At 50.7% G+C, this 24,089-nt stretch overlaps 1 protein-coding gene across 1 annotated transcript in view; it reads left to right on the forward strand.

Annotated features, from left to right (window-relative positions):
* Positions 1–3,891: 3,891 nt before the first annotated feature.
* SH3PXD2B (SH3 and PX domains 2B) overlaps positions 3,892–24,089 on the forward strand; it is a 62,644-nt gene continuing 42,446 nt past the window's right edge. Inside the window, exons 1-3 of the mRNA XM_026047504.1 lie at positions 3,892–3,927; positions 5,976–6,032; positions 8,362–8,442. Coding sequence (XP_025903289.1) covers positions 3,892–3,927; positions 5,976–6,032; positions 8,362–8,442 — 174 coding nt within the window. The remainder of the gene's footprint in view (positions 3,928–5,975; positions 6,033–8,361; positions 8,443–24,089) is intronic.

Here is a 24,089-nt window from a genome sequence, read left to right on the forward strand (position 1 = left end):
AGCAGATACCACTTCTTCCCAACTCATCTCCCATGGACTTGTGTGTCACAGTGCCCTTGGTCAGTTGGGTATGTGAGATCTAGTTCAATATTGCCATGTATGGCAGCGTTATATTTTAATATTGCGAATCATATCAACTGCTTGGCTTTAAAAGGGCATGAGGAGATGACTCCCTCCAGTGCCATTCTCTCTGTGGAGAGTGGCCATGCTCATGGTATGGCCGGAATGTCCCAAGAGGAAACCAAAGGAGCTAGATGTGTGTGAACCACAGGAGCAGAAGGTTAAAATGAGTGGTGTTAAATCAGCCTGAAGGCTGTTGAATGAACTAGGAATCTTTTAAGAAAATAAAAGTGAAAATACTGTGTGAGAAATGAGCCTGAATCCCAGAAACTGCATTTCCTGCTGCTCTGGAAAGAGTTACTGGGCAGCTGGCTGCTGGCCCTGAGAGAAGGATGGAGCTGAGAGACTGAAAGCTCGCTCTTTCTCAGCATCCTAGACATGGTTTTGCTGCTGTGTCCTGTGGCTCTGTGTGTCTGGTCCCATTTCCCGTCAGCTGGCTGATGTTTTCCCTCTCCTGCCTTGGGCAGGCCAAAGGTACTGGGTTTGGAGTCCTCCTGCAGCTGGAGTCCAACCGTGGGCAGAAATTTGGACCCATCTTCATGTCTGGTCCTGCTCCATTGCATAGTGTTGAAGAGCTGATTGAGCCCTCTTCCTTCCTTCTCGCTTCCCAAGTGGATTGAGGCTTTGGGGAGCGCTTGGGCTTTGTGAAAGGCCCCAATCAAATACAATCCTTTGTGTTTTCTTTTCTTCCCTAGTCGTGTTACTTAAGGCTGTTGAAAGCCTAGAATGTCGGACTTGAGCGGTAGGGCCAAGCTCTGCCTGGCAAGAGTCCACTGAGGCTGATGAAAAAGCTCTGCCCACAAAGCAGAGGCCTGTAGGGTTGCTGGGGCTTGCGTGACGTCTCGGCGATGAACTTCAGCACAGAGGACGTGGTCATGGCCACTCGGATTGCTGGTGACCTTGATCCTTTGCAGCTTAGCTTTGGACAGTRTATGTGTTTTCCGGCCGTTTCATGTAGCGGTGGGAAATGGGAAACAAATGAATCCATATGTGTGACCTTGGCTGTGACTCGGAGCGAGGAAACCAGCGTGTATGTTGTGTGAGGGAGGGCTCTGCGCGGCGGTCGGGGGAAGCKCAGCGCGTTGCCCCCGGGATCTCGCTGCTCCATGCACTGCTGCTGCTCGCTGCTTGGACATTCCCTCGTTCAGAGCAGCAGCTTCTCGGCTGCGTGCTCGGGTAGTGTGTGTCCCAGCGAGCTGCAAAGCAACATGAAAAGCGGTTAGTCTTGGGGTTTTTAGGAGGGTACGGGAAAAGGGATGWCTTGGGGCTGGGAACAGCAGCTGGTTTGTAGTCTAGCTGGCCCTGGGCAAACGGGCAGCCAGGTTTGGATTGGGTTGTTTGCAGTGCTGGCAAGGATATCGCTGTCCTCACGCCACCTCCCTCGGCCTGCCCACTGCCTCCCAGTGAGCTGCAGCTTGCTCAGCCCTGCAGCCCTGCTTGGGTCCCTCCCCACCCCAGGGAATCCGCGTCAGCCTCGAGGGCYGCCCTGCGCCCGCCGCCTCCGCGTGCTCCCCGATGCGGCCGGCAGCAGATCCGTGCTTCCCGCCCGTGGGCCGAGCGGGAGCCGCGGCCCCGCTCCCCTGCGCAGCCCTGCGCTCCTGCTGGGGCAGCCGCTGGTGGAGAGGGGCCAAGCGCAGCCGCGCTCGCCAAGAACTTTCTTTGTTTCCAGTCACCTCCCTCTTTTTCTTTTCTATTTTTTTTTCTTTTCCTCTTACGGTTTCCCACTCCCTCTGCATTAAACACGGCTCTGTTTGGGTTGGTTCCCGCAGCTGGTTTGGTTTCTCAGCCCCTTTGAGCTCCTYGGGCGGGTAGTGCCTTAAGCCTCTCGCGTTGTCTCCCTGCGCTTCGGGGTGTGGGAGAGCGCGGGCGGAATCAAGCGCCTGATGCTTTTTCCCTCTGCTGCCCAAAGATGCTTTAAGTATGTGAAGTTTTCCACAGAGAGGTTTATTGTGCATAGTCTCTCCGGCCCCAAGACCACACAGGCTCAGACCCGTTTGAAATAACCCTTCAGACGATTCCCGCTCCGCTGGAGGCTGTTATGTCTGGCTTTGCCCTGGGCGCTCCGGGTGTGCGCGGGTGCAACGCGCACGTCTGAGGCTCTGGGAGCGGCTTTTCCAGTGACTGCGCTGGCGCTTTCTAAAGATCCACATTGTTTCCGTGACTTGGATGTGGCAGGCGCTGGTGTGGGGTAGCCGGCGGGACCCTGTCCCAAAGCGATGGGTGTCTGACTCCTTGCCTTGCTCCCCGCCATCCTCCACGCTGTGCAGTTTCCCTGCAACTGAATGCAGTCCTTGGTGTTGGCAGGAGCRGAACCTCCTGGGTTTGTCCCCCCTTGCCATGGGTACCCTTGGCCGCAGGTATGGAGCTGTTTCAGTGCCATACGTGCAGGTCCGGGAGTGCAGGGAGGGCTGCAGAGGCACCTGGCTGCTGCTGCTGACCTGCATGCCATGCTGGGAGGCCTGCTGAAAGACTCCTACCTCGCTTGCCACGTTGTGTGGATGCGGCTGTGCTGGGCTTTGGCCATGGCTGGCCTATCTGCATGATGCTCTGCTCTGCTGGGTGGACTTGCCCTCTCGGGCGTCTGTTTATTCAGCGACGTAGGAGCTGCGTGCTGCTGCGTGGGGCAGTGAGTCCAGAGTCCCTGCTGAGCCAGGGAAGGGTGAGATTCTGCTTATGGGCGAGCCAGTTCTTGCGTGCTGATGCAAAGCTTTGGAAGTTGGGACTACGTGGAGCATCTGCTGTGTGTGATGCTCTGGAAGGAGAGTGTGGTGGGTAGAGGGAATGGCAGTGGCTGGGGCTGCGCTGATGCTGTGCACAGCCCTGACTGCTCATCTTGTCTTCTTGCTCTGCAGAACATACCTGGCAGGTGGCCCTAGGCCGTGCCTGCTCCAGAAACGGTTGGCAGCTGGGRCCAGAGCCTCGTTTGGGGCTTTCACCTTTACCCCTGCACCCGGGTGCTTCTGATGCCTCATTGGGAGACCTGTGGGATGAAAGAGCTCTTCTTCTGAAACTATTGCTCAAGGTTTTCTATAACTCCAGTCTTTGCTCTGCAGATGTAAGCAGAATAGGCTGATTTCTGCATTGTGTTTTATATAAAAATCACTTGTGTGTTTCTACAAGCAGCAGTCCAGAAGTGATTACCCCAGAAAATTATACAGCCTCATGTTTCAGGAAGGGGCCTGGAAACTCGTATTTCCTTGTGTCTGTCCTTGGTGCCTTTGCTTCAAGGCAGCCACTTGAATCATCTACTTTTTTAGCCCTTTCTCTCTCCTTTTTTTTTTTAAATTTTTTTTTTTCCTCTTTGGGTTGAGGACAACATCCATCTTGGGTAAGATGCAACACTGACCATTTGTGAAAGGCTTCAACGTCCTCAGCCRGTGTGAGCTGCGGAAATCGTCCAAGCGTTGTTATCTGCTGCACTAGGATTTGTTGTTGGTCCCTGGAGGAGCACTTCTAGGGCCTGACAGTTCCCAGGGCTTATACTTGCTACCTCATCTGTTTGAGGGGAAAAAAAGATCTCTGGCTGGTGTTCTGGACAGAGACAGATAATTTGCACTGAATTCTTTTTCCTTCTGTTCTCAGGCATTTCAGTCTGTGGGATTCTGACCACTTCTGGTTTGCATGTGAGCTCTCTCTGCTCTACCTAGCCCGTTTATCTGGTGGCACTTGATGAGCGAGCAAGTGATGGGACTTTCTGTATGTGTGGGGTGCTGTCCGAGTGCCATTCCCAGGAGAGCGGGCCCTGTTCTCCATCCTCGTGGTGTGCTCCCAATGGGAGGCTGGATCTCCCTCTTGAAGCAGCGGAAGGTATTTGCTTGCTGCGAGTTGCCAGCATATTTCCCCTGCGGTTGCCAGAGTCCCTGCTAACATGATAGCTGATGGGCAGCTTTTGTTGACAGCTCTGTTATGCTTGGCCAGATGCCATCTGCATTTCTCTTAGCGACCTGTCTTTTTTGACAGTTCCCTTATGAGGGTTTTCAGTCCCACTTTCCACTGGCTCGTTCCCACTCTGAACAGTGTCTCCAGAAATGCTGGAGAGAGGGGAGAGCTGAGATAGGACTGAGATCACATGAGACAGGCTCTATGAGGAACAGCTTTGTGATAGCCAGCAGGGTGCATTTGGATCATCTAATGGGTCTTTTTTTCCCATCCTTGTATTTCCAGCTTAGGGCACTGTATATCAGAGGTTATCGAAGAGAATCATGGAGAACCATGGTCACAATAATCTTCCTGACCCATAATATTTGAACTATTGAGTGTATGRCCCATTACTGTAATGTAAAGTTTCATAGGAATTTTAGTGAGCCAAGGCACTGCTGGGGCTGTCAGAGTTCAGCCTTCTGCATCTGTTGGGTTCCACTTTCCATAAAGGATTTGTTCCAGTTTTACCCTCCAAGGAGCAGAACTGTGTGCTGTGTTTTGCTTTGATATGAAGTGCTTTTCTCTTCCAGCATTAAGCAAGATCCCCTGCACATGTGAAGCTGTCGCTGTTACCTCTGAACTTCCTACCACCCACACAAAGCCACGTGGAAGCAGAGAGGAGATCTTATTCCCTCTCTGCAGTCTACATTGTGGCCCTGAAAAGATAGTCCAGCCTAACACTGCTTCTGTAGTCCAGGCATGCTGCAAAGTGTGAGTTGTCCTGTGCTTGGAGGTCTTGGAAAGTGTGATGCTGCCTGGAGGACTTGAAGGCAAGGAGACAGTCGGGTTGGGGAAGGGTAAATTTGGGGAGGGGAGGTGCACGCATGGAGCTTCTAATCTTGAAAGTAGACTTTAGGTCTGTTTATGTATCTCCAAAAACTCCATACTCTTTCTCTGTGCGTTGTTCTAGTAGCACAAATGCCTTGAACCGCATTTCAAGTATTTCAAAAGCATGGGCACGAATTTCATTTATTCTCCTATGATCTGCGTCTCAAATTARGTGTGAATGTGAGCGGGTTTCAGCCTCGGTGCTTTCTGCCTGTTCCAAAGCTCAGTTTGGCCCTTTGCCTTCAGGCCTCAAGCTTAGCCGCAGTTTTGACGTGACACGTGTGCAGCAATCCAGGTTGGAGTGGGGCACGGGGTGGAGGCTCCTCCAGCTTGTGGTGTTGGGAGTGGGACAGACTCGGGCATCCCTTTCCGGAGGGAGAGGAACCATCGCTTCCCAGGTTTCACAGAGTCAGCTAGTTTCCCGCCACGGTGCAGACCCTGCCGCTGGCCTGAGAAGCCCTGCAAATATTTAGATAGYTTTGCCTGTTGGTTTTGGCCCCTGGCCCAGCCCACGTGATGGGGTTGCAGCCTCCTTCCTGGATCGTGCTGCCTCCCTGCCATCTGCTCAGCTCTCCCCACCCCTCGAGCAGCTCTCTGGGCTGCATTTGAGCTCTGCCTTGCCCCTGTTCCCTGCAGCAGAGCCCAGCTGTGCTCCTTGTTTGGGGATGGAGCAGCTTGGTGGGTGTGGAGACCCAAGGCAGAGGTAGCTACAGCCCCAGGAGACATCTTCTATGAGGAGTTGCTTTTTCCATGGAAAGCTCCTGCTGGTGGTTTCTATATGTTTGATGGGCCRTAGAAAGCCTGGAGAAGACTCATGAACTGTTTCCACATGCCCTCACCCACGCAGCCAGGCGTGGAAAACACCCCTGCTCAGAGCAGTCTCTGCAGAGCTGAGCGGCCCAGTGCCCCTCTCGTGTTGTGTGTGCGGGATCTGCCTGGTGCCTTCTTGGAGCTGGGACTAGATGGCTTCCCATGGGGCGCAACTGCTCRGGCAGCTGCTTTTATGGCCAAGTTCAGCCAAGCAGCTTGGGAGCAGATAGAGGACGAAAGATATTGAATCTCCTTTTTGTGTATGTGTGTTTTCCTGTCTCTTCTGTTTTCCACAGATGGGTGAGGAGGATACCTTCACAGAGACTTTTCTTCTGTTTATATCAGATGTGCAAGTAACAATTATCCAGGCATAGCAGAGATCTGCATGTCAGCAACATAGCAGTGAGCTCATAAGTTGGGAGAACTGTCCCTTCCCTCAATTACAAAGCATATAATAAAGCATGGTGTGCCCTCAATCTCAGGSCTTTATTGCCCTTCTGAGCTTCAAATTCACTTTGTCTTGAGTAAATCCACATCCTGATTAAAATCCCAGTGTAATAAACTGTTGACTCCAAATAAAGGCAGGATAGGAATAAACAGTGAAGAAAAGTTGGCTCTTGCCCTGCCCCAGTGGAAGGCGTTCTCCGGGCAGGCAGCCAGCAGTGATATAACTCCGCAAAGTGCTGCAAACTGGTAAGAAAGCTGGGATATCAGCTGAAGTTCCAACCAAAATGAGCTCATTTTGGCCTCCCAGTAAATCCTGGGGTGAGGGTGAAGGCATCTTGGATGCTCTTCTAGTATGAAGTTAACACTTCATTTGCTGATGACAGCATCTGTCCCAAAATGTGAGTGTTTTGGCTCTTATTCTATCGGAGCAGGCAGGTTCAAGAGAGGCTGGTCCTGGAGAAGAGAGGATGTGCTTAACTGCTTAATTAACTGAATATTCGTAAACTTTGGGCTCAGCCAAGCCGTGAAATTACTTGTGCCTGAGAGACAGTAAGTGCGTGGATGCTCTCAGAAATTTCACATATCTCATGCATCTTAACCTGTTTTCATTGCAATGTGTGGTTGGTCGAGTCACTTCTCATCTGGTGTTGGCTAAGGGCGTCTGAGAGAATCGAGCCACGGTTGCAGTGCCTGTGTGCCTGCTATGAGAAGTTACTGTCAATCCAGGCCTTCAAAGATGTTATAAATGCTGTATTCTGGCCTTTGTTGTGGGTGTAATGCTCCAGCCAGYTTACTGCAAGTTAAAAAAGAAGTTGCAACTTAGTTTGGGCAGCTCATCTGGTTTAAGAAAGGTGGTCATTTAACTTTTAGAGTAAAACTACTTAAGTTCTTTATCTTAAAAATGACTTGCTTTGTCTCTCTGCCACTATTTCCATCTTGAAGTGAAAAGTGACTCTGTGGGGAAGACTTTGTGGTTCCCTTGGTCTCTCCGCCTTGGCAGCTCATAGTCCCTCGGTCCTCCAAGAATGCCCTTTAGTTTAGATTTGTAGTAAGGCATTAGAAGAGGTTCAACTAGCTTGAAGAGTTTAGTGTTGCACTGTCTGCTTAGGTCTCCTGGTGTTTGAGCTCGAGTGTTGGGTTGGGAGTTGGCTGAATTCCAGCATCTGGAAGAATGTATGTCTSTGTGGGAAAAGTTGTGAAACTGTAAGGGATTTTATTTTAAATACCAAAACAACTTAATTCGAGGAGCCTCTGCTCTTCATTCTCAGTCTGAAGTTCCCAGAAGTTCCATTTCCCTGAGTCTCCTGAATGTTTTGTTCCTGCTTTGGTGGATTGATGCTTGACTTTCTGGTGAAATATACAGGATGTTAGAATAATAATCAAAAAGGAACATGCCCTTGATCTGTTTAGTCAATCTGTTATCAATTAGTGAAGATAGAGGTTTGCAACATTTGATAATTACGTTGGCATCTCATCAAGAGTCATCCTTGGTTTCTGTGAACAACAAATGAGGACTTTAAATAATTCCTGGAGTCTTTCTCTTTCTTGTTGTCTATCATGAAAGAATAATGAATTTTTTTTTCGTTTACTACCAGCACAATCTTCATCACATGATCTGTGAATAACTTGTGCAATTAATCCTGGCAATTCTATCATTTTATTGAAGAGGAGGATAACTTGCGCTCCAGCAAGTTTAAGCAAACAAAACCCCAAGGTGACAACAGAGCTACGAATGGAAAAACAAACCAAGTTTTGAACCTTTCAGGTTATATGTTCTTACACGCTGCAGCTCTGGCTCTGCTTGACGTATGGTTCACCACATGGTGCATTGAGGGCTGCAGTCTGGGGGTCTCTGGGTCAAACTTGATCCCACAGCCATACTTGGGTTGGTCGAATGTGGTTATTAAGTATTAATGTGTCTGTCTCTGGAGAGACTTCTACCTTGTTTTAAGATGAAGTGGCCTTTCACAGTTTGTGTTTGCCTGTGGTTAAGGACTGGAAGCTGTCTGTAGTCACAAATGGGAGTGTTTTGTGGATGTCCACCTTCCAGCAGTGAAGCTGATTAACCCAAGCATACATAGTTTCTAGTATTGCCCAAGTTAATCATCGACTCTGAGTGCTCCCATGAGCTTTCCTTATTGATGCTTATAGCGGGCAGTGTTAGCAGCTCTGTGTGTTTGTGGTGTGAGCTGTTCTCCATTGCTTCTCTCTGATTTCTTCCTCCTTTCCCTGCAGGTGTACATTATCAAAGTCACCTGGTCCAATGGGTCCACAGAAGTCATATACCGTCGGTATAGCAAGTTCTTTGACTTACAGGTAAGCATTCTTCCAGTTCTTCTGTATTTAGCTTTACAGGGGCAAAAGAGGTCAATTGGGAGAAGCATGGCTTATGTTTTATGCTGAAGGCAAGTGTTCTTTTGTAATCTACCAAAAATGTTTCTGAGGAAAGGTAAATGCTATTTGGACATCCATGGAAGAGGAAAAACAAGCACCCTCCAAAGCTGAGCTTGTAGCTGCTGAGTGGTTTTCCCTTTGTTGACACTGGTTGTGTGTGTGCACCCTGGAGCTTGGGGTGCGGTGGTGAGTTCTGTCATTGTGCAACCAAGAGCTTGATTTGCTAAAATGGAAGGCAAGACCTGTTCCTCAGAAATGGTCCGTGGAAAGTTGTTYCTGGCTGAAGATGATGTTCTCTCAGTGGCTGTGTCCCAGTATGCCTCTCTTGTGTGGAGAAGTAAGATCAGTTAATGGAGTTTTTTTCAGGATGGCCAATGTTAATCCTCCTGGGAGCCCTTTCTTTAGTCAATGAGGTTGGGTGCCTGCCTCGAGCTGGGTTTGGACTCCAGCCCAAACGCTCACTCTGCATGCGTGTTCACTGCACCCCCTTATTAGACTCCCATCCTGTATCCCAGGGCTCCTCAGGGATCTCCATTGCTCTTTCTCTGATCAGCTCAATCAGTGAAGAGATTAAGTGGTTTATTTCTGTCCCTGCCTACCATGTAGATTTAGCCCCTTGTGCCTCTCCAGTCTTGCCTGTACCTTCCCTGCCAGTGGAGCCCACCAGTCCCTGTGGAAATGAGGAARGAATGTGTGAACATCTTGAGATGAAATCCATGCGAGTGTGGGCTGTTTTTTTTTTTCTGAAACAGGGCTGCTTCCCAGAATCACAGATTTTTGATGGGGTTGCTCTGCTTCACGGTTGGTGTTACAGCAACGCTAGGGAAATTCCCTTTATCCAGTGGAATATGCTGCCAGCCTGGAGAGCTGCTGGTAGCAGCTGGTTTAGCCATTAGGTTCTGGTGGGGATAGAGCGGGGCAGCCAGGAGGGAAGCAGGAGAGCTGGAAAGGCCATCGGGAGAGAAGGCTTTGCAGAAAGCTGCCCACAATCCRAGGGTGTTCCCACCCCTCCTGTGGTGGGGATGAGCCAAGGGGTCTGGCTGGGCTTTACGAGCCAGAACACAAACCAAGCTGCTGGAACAGGCTCAGCACCGGGGAGAAGGGAGAATGTGTGAAGTGATCCACGGGCCTGCAGCAACTGCCAGAAAACTCCCTGGCACCTTGCTCCACGGCCCGTACCGCACTGGRAGCGCAGCTCGGCACCCTCGGCCTGCAGCCCTGCGCGCTCCCAAAGGCGCCGGCTTTGCGGCGGGCGCCCTGGGCCGAGGGCGCCCCGCTGCAGAGCCATCCAGATCCACGTGTGCTTTGGAAACTGCAGTGCACCTGGGCCTGCACAGCCGAGCAGGCAGTGTGGGACCTCCTGGGCRTGAAAGCAGGTCAGGCCAGCTTGAAAGGCCTCTGTAGAGGTGGCTGTGGAGGTTGGTCTGGACCCTTGCCCCCAGGGACAGCGGGACGGTGCGTGTGAGGAGTGGCACGAGCCGCCCGGGCAGGGCCGCACCGGGGCAAGCAGGGGTTAAGCCGCGCGCGGGCGCTTGCGTAACCAAGGAAATATTAAAGCAAATAAACAGGGACCAGCTGTTGGGCAGCGGCCAGCTCTGAAAGGAAATGGAGCTCCACGCTTCCTTCTCTGCAGCATCTCCTCTTTGCTGACACTCGGGGCATCGGCTGCATCCGACCAGTCGGGGCTGTGTGCCCTAAGAAGGGCAGAGTCTCTTGGGATTCGTGCGTGCCCCCGGCGGTACCACTGCCCTGCTGTGGTTGCATGGAGTGCTCCGTTCCTTGGGTGTGCTGGTGTGCCAGGAACGAGCAGCTCTTCCTCAACGGGGCATCCTAGACGGAGCAGCGCATGCTCCGAGGTGGAAAATGTTGTCTCTAGGAAGTCCCCTGTCACACTCGGGGAAGAAGACACAAGCCAGCTGTGTGTGAGCACAACAAACTCACAAGGCAGCTTGGAGGGGCTTCATACTCTATATACACRCATGCCATGGTGCCCATAGAGAAGTTTAGCACATATGCGTGCCTTCCCTCACATCCCCAATCCCTTCAACTTCCCTTGCCAAAAAAAACCCGAACCACTCCTTTTTGCCTACGTTGAAAAAATGAATGAAACTGTGGTTTTTGCCCTTCCTTCCCCATTATCACGCACATGCTGCAAGCTTGTGGTGTACAGTGGAAATTGGATTGAAAGGGGAAGAGTGAAGCAGATCCTCTTAATGCAGTGGAAAGAAATGCTCTAGGTAAGCTTGGTAGCACTGGCTATTGCAGCTGCTGGAGGCCTTTATTGCGTGACTCCGTTTTATGGTTCCATGCCAATTTTAGCTCTTTAGGCAGAAATTTTCCGTGCTGGAAATTATTCATGCCTCTGGTTATTAGAAAATAATAAAATAAACTAGGTAATTGGCTAAAATGACTTGGCTGCTTTTGAAAATGTAGTAAGAGGAGGAGAAATATTTTTCCATATCCAGTTCTGGTGATCTTTTTGATGTGTTTGAGTGCGAACTGGAAACCTGAATCGCAGGTGATCCTGGTGTCAAGAAACTGCCTTTTGTGCTGTCCCATGAAACTCCATCCATGCCTGTTCTTTCTAAAGGCCTCGAGTGATCACAATAGATGCATGTTTAGGTAGAGATGTTTGTTAATTTGATGTGTTTGATCCCTGACATTTTATCCATGCTTTCCATGCTCCAACGAGGAGCTGAGCAGGGCTTTATTTTTGCAGTAGCAGCTCTGGCCACATCCAGGCGGAGGTTGGTGGACCCGTGTTTGCTTTCAGTGACCTTCCTGCTGGACGCAGAGAGCAGGGCAAGGTTGCTGCCTTATCCGAGTGTAAGAGAAGAGCTGCTTGGGGTGAGTTGGTGCCAGGGCTGTGGGGACTGAGCTGTGGAGCTCTTGGGGCTGATCCTGATGTTTCAGAGCAGCCCGAGCTCTGCTGTGCAAGTGCTTGGGGATTTTTCTCCTAGTATTCCCCAGGGGCTGCGGCTGAATAGCTTGTCACCTTCTGTTGTGACTAAACAATTATTTTAGGATGAGGGCCAAATAAAACATGTGCACACTTAGTACTGACAGCCTCGYGGGCCAGCTTACTCCCACTGCAACCAAAGGGCAAAGGGGCCTTTTTATGCCCTTCCCTCCCCAGGCAGGCAAGGATGACACTCAGTGTGACGATTGCCAGCCGAGCTGAAACCAGCCTGAACGTGGTGCTGTGCCCTGCCTCCGTGTGAACGCAGGGCAGATGTGAACAGCCATGTTCCTCAAATACATTTCCACGGTCCCTCGTGTGCTCAGCTCCTTTTGCTTTGCACCCAGCAATGTGCCTGAATATTATCTTCCCTCCAGCAAGGCATGTGCTGGCAGTGTCACAAGCTACCTTACTGGTCACAGTAACAGAGTGACAGCCTGTTCTGTTGTCATCGATGAAAATTCAGGCTTTTGTCCAGATACTGTGAACTTCTAGAGCTGCTCTTTTAGGCTGCCATTGGTAGTAGCAGGCTGGCTGTCTTCTGCAAAAGCAATAATTTAGGGAGGTATTTATTTGCTTGTATTTGTGCTATATTGAAATGCAATGTGGGATAAAAGAATCAAGAAGCAATGGATTTGCAGTAATAGGTTAMTCAACAGTAAGGATCTTCCTCAGCTTGAAAAACTGTCTAATTAGTTTCTGTGACTCGCTCAAGGCTGGCGTGCCTAGGGGATTTCTCAGGATCGCATCTTCTTTTTGCTCCTCTTTGTAAAGGTATTTAATATAGCAGCCTTTCCGAACGCCGCCTTGCTTTTCTCCTCCAAGGTTGTGGGACCTCCTTGAATTCCCTATTTTCATCCTTTTGACCACCCCACAGCATCAGCAGGTGACACAGGCAACTGCTATCTGTGCTTTAAGGTCCAGTGACCCGTGTTAGTTCTATAACTTAACCAGCGTATTCCTACCAGGAGGCACAGGCTGCTTTATTGCAACTTTTGGCAAATGAAGGATTGTGCCTTGTATTTTAGAAAATATGCAGTTGATGCCTCTTCCTGCTCTGGGTTCATCACAGGTTCCTGGTATAGTGTGCGAGATGGGGAAAATGGGAAGGGATTGCTCCGCTGTGTAGGTTCTTAGTGCCGCTGATACTTCCCTCTCTCCTTGCTTTCTTCTTAATTGTTTTCTGTGACACAGTGATTTACACCAGAGCAGCATTTCAGAGATTAAAWAAAAAAATCCTAGACAAAACCATCATTCTAAAATGTGAAGCCTCAGGTAATTAYACTCTATGCAATCAATTTGTAACTACAAATGTTAGACTACAGCTCTGCACTAGTCTTTTGGCTAGAGGAATAATTTCTTTAGTAGAAGACTGAGGCTCTTTCGTAACACTCGATATGCCAGATGTGGGCTATTGGGAGCAGATGGCTGCTGTTCCTAAGAAATAAAGGCAATAACACTGATGCTTGCAAAGATGCCAGTTATATTTTGGACGCTAATTGAGGCTGGCAGCTATGCTGGAAACTTCAGCTGGAGGTTGCTAGTCAGATACGTGAATGGCCGCTCTGGTAGGTGGAGATGGAGGGGTCTGGCTCCTACGTGCTGCTGAAGGGCCCCCTAGCACTGCCTGGGCGAGAGGAGCCGTCCAGCGACTGCAGGGCTCTGCTGCACCACGTGAGAGCTACACCGGGGGGAGTTGAGTGGGTGTCTTCCTAGAATCCTCCCCAAACTGCTGTCTCAAAAGTTTGTGAGGAGCAACCTTATTAGGGAACAGATGCTGSCTTTTTTTTATGGAAACCCCCAAACAGAAACATTTTTTTCCCTTACTTTGTAATCATGAGCTCATCAACCACAGTCGTTTTGGTCRTGTTTTGATGTCTTCATGTGACAGAGAACTGCTGCCTTCTTGCTATACTCCTGGTATGTCTTTGCACCCAAACTCAACCATTCTACATCTTTCATCCTATTAGGAGATGCCCGAGCTTTCTGTTCCCRCCGCAGCCGGCTCTCCTTGGTCAGGCCCTGTGCCTGGCTCCTTGCACTTCTCCAATTCTCCTTCTCGCATCCTGGACAGCAAAACTGAAGCGGATCCAGTGAATCCCTTGGTCTGCTCGTGAGCCCTGATGGAGCCATTCRCAGTATCGAGTTTTCCCCCTTCGAGCAGCCTTTGCCATTCACCTGGGGTCCTGGCTTGCTGCCACTGAAGGAATAGCTTCTCCTCCAACCAGCAGCTACAAGCCCTTAAAAGCCCAACTTCAGCCCAGGGGTGCCCTCCCTGGGGACAGKCTATTGCAGGACTTTTCCCTTGTGGCTAGAGTAGTAGGAAGGGGTTGTAGCTGCAGGAAGGTTTCATCCTAAACTGACAGAAGGGGACGTGGTGTAGCCCAGGGTAAATGTGCTTTGCTGCACAAGTCAGAGATGGTAAAAATTGAGAATTTAAAACAAAATTTAAAAAGCTTCTGAGTTTCTTGCCTACTCCAGTCTATGTACAGCAGGTGTGTTTTCCCAGACCTCTCTTTTTTCCATGTGCTTAACAAATCCTCCAAGCTTATAGCTGGAAACTTTCAGCATTGACCCACCTGGAGCTGTGTCATCTTGGAGAGAGTCCTGCATGTCTCGGGCCAACAGCTTCGTGTGTAAAAGAGGGAAGAAAAAAATAAAAAAGGCCGTTGAAGTAGTGCCTACTTTTATGAGAGAATTGGCAAGGGCAGTGGTCTGTGCATGTCATCTCTCTATGAAAGATTAGCTGTTCTGGAAGAGGTTCTTCACCTGCTGTACATGTGCAGCAAAAATAAGGGAAGGAAAAAGTATCTTAGCTTGTACAGTTTATTATGGCATTAAATAGTCTCAGAGGCACTAATTGACGTGCAGAAGGGAACCGCTCTTGTCTTGCTGCTGCAGGCTGTTGGGCTCTTGAAGAGCTGCAGGGAGGTTAGTGCTTTGCTTGCAGGGCCATGGCCACAGCTCTTGTGTTCCTGCTCCTCCTCTTCTGAGCTTTGCACAGAGCTTCTGGCAGCGTGTGCCTGAGAAACGTGCGGTTCACAAAGGTGAAGTGGGCGATATCTTTGTTTTCTAGCTAAAGAAAGCAAGGGCCAGGAATGCAAAGTAATCTGTCCCAGGCTGCCCACAGCTCCTTCAGGTAGAACCTGATCCACTACTTGCCTTTCCCACCTGCTCTAATCACTGGGTCCTGCAGCCCTTCCTGGTGGTGGTGGTTTTTGGTGATGCCTGGGATGAAAAGGCCCTGAGATTTCTCAGTTGTTCCTGCTGATGGGAAGGATGATTTCGTTTTGTATCCAGAGATTGTAAACCAGGCTCTTTCAATAGCTATTTCATAACAGGAMTTGTATTTCAACACTTTGGGAATTTCTTTTTTGCAGGGGTTATGGAGTTCAACGAAATTGTGAACACTTGAGTATGCAATGTACTTCATGATTTCACCTAGCCACAAAAATAAATCAGCAGGATCTGTTCCCTTAGGCAGCTGGATCATGAAAGAGAGGCACTTGCGTGACCAAAGACTAGAAAAACCCACAACTTCCTATGGCGAGGCTCCTGTTACACAGCACCAGCAAGGCTTGGGCTTTGTTCCTCTGTGTCCAGACTTTCCTAAGAGCTCTGAGTGCTGTGTACAGAAGAATAGATGGGTGAATTGCACTAGTCTAATGTGGGAGAGGAAAAAGCACTTTGCATCAAATAAGGACTACCTCTGTCTCTGCAAGAAGCAGCCTGCATTTCTTTTCCCAGCAGTGCATCAAAGATCTTCATCATTCTCTCTCCTTTTCTCTCCTGCACAAAGAATACGTGTAGTCCAGTGCACTTTGGTCTAGTTAGAAGTTGGCTCCTTGCTGCTTTTCTCTCCGAGAGGCTCCCATTTATAGCTTTCCAGTACTTGGCAGCCAGGAGCCAGCACATTCCCGTGCGTGTTAGCRCCAAGGCAGGTCAGTCGAGTTATAATTGGCTCTAACTGGCACTCAGAGGAGCTGCTAAATTCTTTACCTGGCAGCCGAGCGGGGCTCTGAGCTGTTGGAAGCAGTGCCTGCCTCTGGGAAGCAGCGCAGTCCTCCCGGAAAGGCGGCGCTGGGTGCAAGTTCCCAGGATCCCTGTGCACCTGGGGCAGGCGCAGCAGCACCAGGCGCCATCCTCGGAGGAAAATGGTTTTGTAGCTCAAGCCTTTCCTGAGCTGCTGCTCATAGTAGTACTTGTTGGCTTCTGTTTTCCTCCAAACCCATGGCCCTTTCCCTCCGCTCTGAGCATGCAACCCCAGGGCACTTGTCCCCCGTGATGCTGCTCCCATCCACCCTGCAGATTTCTGGCTCCTTTGCTCTTTGCCCCATGGGCTCCTTCCCTCATTCTGGGTYTCCTCTCCATCCACTGTGGATCCACTCCCTTCATCCTGTTGGCTTCCTTACCTGGGGCTCTGTGGCAAAGCAGGGGGGTTCCCAGCCCAAACCTCCTTCATTCARCATTTCCAGCACCTCCTGTTCTGTCCCCTCGGGAAGTTTGGCTGCTGCAGATGCCATTCACAGACGTGGCTTCCCAGCTAGCTGTGTAGTTGGTCACCAGCAAAGCATCGTGCTCTGGGTGTGATGCTGAGAGGAACCTGYGCTTAGTGTAACGCACAGAGGGAGGGAGCGGAAAGATGGGCCAGTTAAACAGCAGTTGTGACTCCTCTGAGGCTCAGCAGAGATCTCGTGGTGACGATTCAGCCTGTTCTCGCTTGGTGAGATCGTCACTAATGTGATGTCTCAAAGCTGCTCTCTAGCACTGGGAGATACGTTACACCCCTCCCTCTGTTCCAGCTGCACGGGTGAGCTCATGTCTTTCCACTTTCCAGTTATTTAATGGGAAAGYACGAGAAATGTAGCCACTCCATTCCTGGGTGAGCCAGAACAGCATCTCCTGGAGGGTGAGGACTTGCCCGTGGCCTCGCTCTCCTTCCTGATGCCCATGAGGATGCGGCTGCGCGCGCGGCCCTCGTGGAGCTGCCTGGTGGGCACTGGCACTAGCTGTTGGCTGGGCACTTTAATGAGGTTTGCATGGCTCTTGGCTGGCATGGGCCCCGACACTTCATCTACCTAATGCAGCCCAATTTTCTGGTGCAAAGACCTGCAATTTATATCATGTGGCACCAGCCCTGCATCTAAAAGGTACCAGTTAAGAAAGAACCAATCTGATRTTGCTTGTTAGGGAATTGAGGACTGAGAGGTAAATCAGTACAAAGGAGCCTGCGTTTGAGAGTACAGATTTTTTAGTAAAATGAYTAGGACCCTTTTAAATTGCTAAATCTGTGTTGCGTAGTACTGACCATCATACACACCAAACAAATATCTTCGTCATCTAGTAAACAGAAGCATCTGTGCAGTTTTATGGTGAGCAGAAGATGTGAACAAATGGGAGAAGGACAGGGGGAGAGAGATGGTAGTTCTGGTCTCTTGCTGCCCTTTCGGAGGGAGGGGATGAAGCTGAAGGGGGACAGCACATTCTTTGGGGTCCTGTTTTCTCACTTTTATTTTCCTTTCTGTGCTGCTTGCTTGATTTTTGTTAGGCTGTCTCGGGTGTAACAGAGCTGTAAATTACTGCCCCTGCCCTGGCTGTTGAAAGTACTTCATGTGAAGGTGATCTTGAAGCCTCCTTGGGAAGTAAGGTGTGGACCTCCGCAATGCTTCCCCTGGGCCTCCCCAAGAAGTCAAGTGCCTGCCCTCCTCCSAGCAACGCTCTTTTCCTGTTACTTCCCTTCCACACTCTTTTTCCTATGTGACCCGCCTGCCCTGAGGTTTGTCTGGCGCCTCGTTGCCATCTCCGGGAAGGCCCAGGCTTTTCCTCGGGCAGTCCTGCCTGAGGGATGGGGCCCTTCAGCTGTGGGATCAGGGGGGAGCTGGTGGGAGGAAGGGCTGGGTGGGCAGGATGGGCCCTTCCCCTGTGAGTCATGGGTTCCAGGTGGCAGCTAATGAGGGGACCTCGTTAGCAAGTGCATGGAGCTGGGAAAAGCAAAGCAATGCCAGGGAGCTGGCAGGGTAGATGCTGCCAGCTCTGGCCCTGCCCTTCTGGGGATCATGGTGACTCCTTGTTTTTCCTGCYAGCTGCTCAGGTTTGTGTCCTCCTTGCCGCTGTGTTAGCTAGGATTGCAGTGGGAATGGAGAATGAGCTCCCTTGTGGTCTGTGTGCATGGGAAGGACCAGGGCTGTTCCTCCAGCTCCCTGGTCTGAAGCATTGCAGGTACTGCCACTTGCTCTCTGCTGTGGTCCAGTGTTTGACCTCTTTGGAGATGGCACTTTGGGAATGCCTTCCTCAATGAGTGGTTTGGAAAGAAGAGRTGATGCTGCACAGGGCAGATGGAGCTGAGTTGAGCAGTGCATTGTGGCTCACAAGTGGAGTGCTTTTCCATCTTATCCCGCCTTGGCTTCTGGTGGACTGCTCTGGAATGGATCCAACTTGCAGATCAATGCAGTAGAAAACCAGCCTAGTTCCCTGCTGGATTGGTCTGGCTTGTAGAGGACTTGAGCGATTGCCAGAGCTGGCATGGGCTGGGGACAGATCTGAGCAGCCAAGAATGAGGAAGAGGAGGGAGAAGAAAGAGCTTTTGCTCTCTTTTGCTCTAAGTTGCTTTGTTGAATTCAACCATATCGTGCAACTTTGCTGTCGGGTGTCTGGACCTTTCCTCAACACTGCAGAGCCACTCTACACTGAAATATTTGAGGGTTTAACTGAGGTATTTGGCCTTGTAGAGTGCAGCCACCATTTTGTCCTAAGACTATTTTAACAACAACACAAAAAAAAAAAAACTGAAAAGAAAAAGAAGAAAACACCACTTTTTAGAAGAGTAGCTCTGAGAATTCCTGTCTTGGAGCTGCTGCCTGTGACCCAGGAAAAAGTGAAGTATGGAAACTGCCGGCACCTGTGGCAGGGTATAAGACCCTGGAGTTCTTACCCAAGCCCAYTGAACAGACTGTTGCATTTCCAGGTCTTTCAACCTCACATGTTTGTGCAGCTAAAGAAACGTCCCCCGAAGATGTCATCATGTTAGGCCATGCAGCACCGGTGAACCAGACAAGCGCAACCAGAGGAAGGTGAGCACTGGAATTGCAGCACTCTAGGAGAGAAGCTCAGCTCAGGGTGTGCAGAGCGTCCTCTGAATTTGCCATGATTAATGCATAATAGTAATTAAAACAGGYTACCTCTTGTTGAACCATTTAAAAGGTTAAAAACCTTTTTAATTTTAGTGGCTAGCTTTTACCATGCAAATTGATACTGGCTTTGATTCCCCTTGGCAAATAAGCATTTTCCAGCTCCCCTCCTCACCTGCCTCCCAGGGGAAAGACTTTCCTGCTGGAAAGCTCCCAAGCTGCGCTGATGGTTCCCGTTACAGGCGGCTGCTTTCCACCTGCCAACAGGTGGCTTTTTTTAAGCCCTCAGATTTGTGCTTGCGATCAGTCAGTGAATTTGGCCAGAGGCCTTTGGGGTTTTCTCTTTTAATATCTCTGTGGTGAGGCCGTATTCAAGAACAGCATCCCTCTTTTGAAGGCGTTAGCACAGTTCCCGTTGCTTAGAGGGTTAGTTGCACTGGAAACATCCCCCTTGGGTCCTGAAAGAGCAGATGCAGTTGGAGCTATGTGGTTTGGGTTGTATTTTGCCTGTGTATAATTGGCATCCTGGTTTTCCTCTATGCAGGAATCTTTGGGCCTGCTGCCTTGCAGGGGCAGCTCTGGGCATGCAGCCACCCGTGTCACCCCACTGCTCTGGTCCTGGGGAAGGGACAAATACCCCAGCTTGGGCTAAGAGGGTCTTCTCGTTGCCCACAGTAAGCTGTGATGCCTTTCGTCTCCCTCTGTGTGCAAGGCTGTCTCTGCACCCTGATTCCAGCTTCCTCCCTGCTCCCAGGCAGTGGCCTTGCTCCCTGCTAAGTGCATTAACTCTTTGAAATGCTGCGCCGCCGTCTCCTCCATCAGACAGCAGCCGCCTTCTGGTTTTGCAATGAGTGGGGTTTCCTGGCTAGGTCTCTGGCAAGGTCTGCCTGAGACCAGGAGGGCTATGAAGCTGGGGTCCTTGTCCCCGTCATGCCAGAGGTGGCAGCTCCTYGGCCGCCGGCATGATGCGAACGGGGCGTGCGGCGCGCGGATCAGCTGCATTAATCAGCTGGGTGTATCCGCTCCTTGCAGAGGCTGCTTTAGGGGGATGCTGAACTTGGTACTTTTCGATGCCTCCTGCTCTGTAAAGGCGGGATACGAGGGCAGGATGAGGTGCTCCTGGTTGCCCTGTGATGCTCCAAGTGCTCCCAGCGAGCAGCGCCCTCCTAACGTGGACGGGAGCGGGAAGGAAGGCCAGGGCTGCTCGGGTAACCTGGGGTGTAACCTGCCCTTTACCTGGGAAAAGCGCCAGCTGTGCTCAGATGTGCTTACCTAAAACGCCCCGGGAATCCTGAAATGCTCAAAAGTCTCAGTATTGTGTAAGGTACCAGGAAAAACATGCGGTCGGGACAACGAGGTGCCTCCTGTCAACACTGGCTGAGTTCACGCGGGAACCAGACTGACTCGACTTGCCCGTGGGCAAATTCCAGCTGTTTGCTGCACTGCTTTAGGGCCTTCTTTTATCAGCATTTGTTGCTGCTSGCCAGAGATTTTGTTTGTCAGATGGCAGAGGACTGATACAAACRGATCACGCTGAAGATAAAGGTGTGAAGTGTCATATGGAGCCACCGTTCCTTGCAGTTCAACCTTAGTGACTTGGGTTAACTCACTTCTCTCTTCCACCTGTGTAATTGCACTGGCTCCTGTGTTGCTCTTGATGGACACCGGCCTGAACATGATCAGAATGAAACCTCCCTTGCTTCCCGAGGAGAAAAATCTCTGYAACTAAGCTGTTGTGCTGACTCTGCTTGGTTGCTTGGACAATGGGGTATGTGTTTAGGGAAGGAACAGCAGGGAAAATAGAAAGTTGAGGAGAAGTCTAATTTCAGACCTTTTTTCAGCAGACTTCAGCTGCTAACCAACTGTGCTMTCCCAGATGAGGGACTTGCAGCTTTTGCAACTCTGCTGGTAGCTCAAGRGCCTCTCCCTCTTTGTTTCTTCATGTTCGGGCCTGCCACAGATTTAAACCTTTGCACTAATTTCAGGGAAAGAATGTATGCCAGTCATTTTTCTCATGCACTGGAGTAGCAAAGATTCTTGAGAAGGGAAGGGTTGCAGAGGAACAGGATCATGAGCTGTGCCAGGGAGAAGCTGGTGACCATCCAGTGGCATCCAGCGTTTCTGGCAAGCACAGGGCCTAACCCCAACTGGGACATATGGGGAGTGTCTCTTGGATGACTGGTTTCTGGGAGGCTTGACCTCACTGCCTCTTCACTTGAAACACAGCATTTGTAGTGAAACCAGATTTCYTTGGAGTCTCTGGGCACTGTTCCCTCTCCTCTATATTAAGGCAAATGTGCTGATATCTCTCCATCATCATTTCCATTTCAACAACGGAGACTAAATGTGCTGACTTCCCTCTCTCTTTCTAAACAGATTTGCTTTGGGATGCTGGAAGCTGTCCATGCTGTTGARTGGGTCTTTCCAGTCCTCCATTCCTGTGGTCGCTGCTGCCAGGGCAGCTCAAGCAGTAGGTTCAGCTGGTGCCCTCTTATCTTTGGCCAGGGGACGAGGCAGGTGACATAGCTGCTTCCTGCTCGCACACCACATCTCCTTCCAAAGAGGGCTTTCCTGTGTGACACACAGCCAGGTGCCRCAAAGGGAAGTTCCCACTCGTAGGATGCGATGAGGAAGAGGAAGCGGAGCAGACTGAAGGCCCCCCATGTCTTGCTGCTCCATGCCCATGGATGCCGACCAGCAAGAGTCATTTCCCATGGCTGGCTGCAGTGGTAAAATAGGGATGCTGTGTTGACTGTTTGGTGTTTTTAATGTTCTGCTGCATGTACTGAGTGCTGCAGCACTCACAGCTCCTCTCTATGGTCTGGACCTGCACATGCTTCCTAATTCCATCTAGAGGCTGCACTGCAATTACCACAAATTAAGTGGAAAATGGATTAGTAAGGTACTGTAGACAGAATTATGGCTTCCGGGACTCGGCACCCCCTGTATCAGACATAAAAGCAATATATTTTATTCACCCAAGAACCCGACAGAGAGTTGAGCAGCTCTGAGGCGTATTAAYGGCAGTTGCTGCTGTGAGATGGTTGGAGGCAGAGATAATATGTTCTTCTCCAAATCATAATTACTCTTGAGATTTTCCTTTTGTTAACRCTAGAGTCTCTCCTTTGTCTCTGCCAAATATAGTCTGGGTGGCCTTAAAAAAAAAAAAAAAAAAGGAGGGGAACAGGAGATCTGTTACAGGAGAGAGGCAATTAGCACGTGGGGTTTGGATGGTGGCATTGGTTAGTAGACTCCCATCTTCTCATCACTGATAGATAAACTTGATAATCCCGTAGTGGTTTCTGAGGGTCTGAGTTTCTYGGCTAAATTCAAATGGGAGGTTCCCTGTGTCCGGGCTAATAAAGGCTTTGAGGGGTCCCTTGTGCCCGAGTGCCCCCTTTCCTAGCGAGTGTCCAGCCCTAGTGATTGTGCGGTGCCCAGTCAGTTTTGTCTCAAATGAGCCTGGCAAGCACTTCTGGGGTCTGTGCTCTGAGAATCAGCGTGTGCTGTGGCTGGAAATGGAGATGATTCTGGGTAATAGAAGTTTTTTTTTTTGTTTTGTTTTGTTTTTTGTTTTGTTTTGTTTTGTTTTTTTTTCTCCTCCTTTGGTTGCTTTTGGAGCCCTCGCATTGTGCTCAGCTCTCAGGATCACTGTGGGAGGAGCGGAGGGAGGAAGAGGCCTGTGTTGGTTTTGCTTCTTCRGAGCAGCACCGAGCTGCGTGAGGCGGGGAGGATGCACTAGCTCCTGCTGGGCTGTGAGCGTGGCCCTTCCCTTTGCATCCTCCCAGCGGCTGAGCCAAGCCACACGYGCTCCCAAACTGGGAGCCCGCTGGTGCAAGCCGGCAGGAGGAGGAGGAGGATGTGTAGGGATGCCTTCTTCCCGACCCCTGCACAGGGAGCACAGGAGCTCTGCCAGCACCGCCGCACTTGGGGATGCAGCAGCTTCACGTCAGCGGGTTTGGTCCGTGTGTGGTTTAACCGAGACCCGCTGGGACGGGAGGCCCCGGCAGGGCAGACCCGGCTGCTGCTTTGGCTGCTGCTCTACCAGCACGTTCCTGGAGCTGCCAGGAGGAGAGGGCAGCCCGTGCAGTCGGCCGCTTCCTCAGCGGCTCTGGACTCGCTTCCCTTGCCATCTCAGTCAGCCGCTCGGAGCCAGCGCTATCTCCCTCTGTCTACTGTTTCCTGTGATTTCATAGGAAACCTCCGTGGCAGTGGCAGCTGCTGCCAATTTGTGCAGACCTTCTCTCTGACCTCAATTAATTCTTTTATATCTATTGCTGAGCAGTGCTTAACATTTTCCACCAAGTTGTCACAATCTGGCTTCTGTGATGCTGCTGCTATTGCTGAGCAGGTCAAAATTGCCGCTGCCCTGTGAGAAGTACCTTCAAACTCAACACTTGCACCAGAAAAGCAGGGACTGGGGAGGAACCGTGGTGGTCCAGAAACAGCTCGGTTTTGCTCTTCAGCTCCAGTTACCAACTTTGAGCACCCCCTCATCACCACCCATCACCAATGAGAAGGTTTTATTTGTTGTAGTCCCAGTTCGGTGTGTCCTTTCCCAGGCTTGACCTCTTTAGCTCAGCATTAATAACACTCTGTGTCTCAGCTTGCTGCATTTTGCTCCTTCAGCCTCCTGGGCTGTTTTGTTTTCACCTCCTGTTTCTCCATTGTCATCCCATGGATGAAGGTGGCTGCCTTTCATAGGATAGCCGAGAGACTAAATATCAATAGGCCGTGGGCTGTTGCCGCATGTCATCCTCTTTCCCCGAGTGTCTGCTTGGCAGATGTTCCCAAGGCAGCTGCCTTTGGGGAGCGAGGGTGTCTCGAGCTGCAGCGGGGCCTTTGCTGGGTCTTTGGTTCTCGGCTGCGTTTCTCAGAGCTTCCGCAGGGGCCTTCCCACCCCTGCATCCCTTTCCCACTGCAACTTGAGACCAGTGGGACGCTGACCCACTGCAGGTCACATCTTCTTCCCATAACAACACTTTGACTAATGCTCTGGATTTCCAAAGACAATCCTCAAAGCCAGTAAGTGAGCTGACATCATATAGGAAATCCCAGAGCAGAAACCCTTCTCTTTTTGCCCACAAATGCCTTATTTGGGCCTGGCAGCTGTCGGTGACAAAGCTTGTGTGCTTTTGGATTTCCCTGGAAAAGGAAAGTGAAGGAAAGGACTGATGCTTTTCTTTCTGCGGTAGTATCTAAATGCTAAAGCCTGCAGCCTAAAGATATAGTGAGGGTGAAGGTGTTGAGTTGAGGTGTCTTGTGTCCCCCGGGGGATCTGTGGCCAGAGGAACTCAGGGCTTGCTGGGCTGGGCTGTGTCCCTGATTCCAGTGCTCCCCGTCGAGCCGGCGAGATTTGTGGAGCAAGGGATGAGAGCAGGATTTGGCAGAGGCCCCTCCTTGCCCCATGCCGAGCTGCTGGCCCTCTCGGAGGGGAAGGCCGTTACCCACACAAAGAGGCTCCTGTGATGCTGCTGCCACTC

This window comes from Nothoprocta perdicaria, unplaced genomic scaffold (assembly GCF_003342845.1).
Source record: "Nothoprocta perdicaria isolate Ctin4 unplaced genomic scaffold, notPer1 scaffold_5, whole genome shotgun sequence".
Classification (NCBI taxonomy): Eukaryota; Metazoa; Chordata; class Aves; order Tinamiformes; family Tinamidae; genus Nothoprocta; species Nothoprocta perdicaria.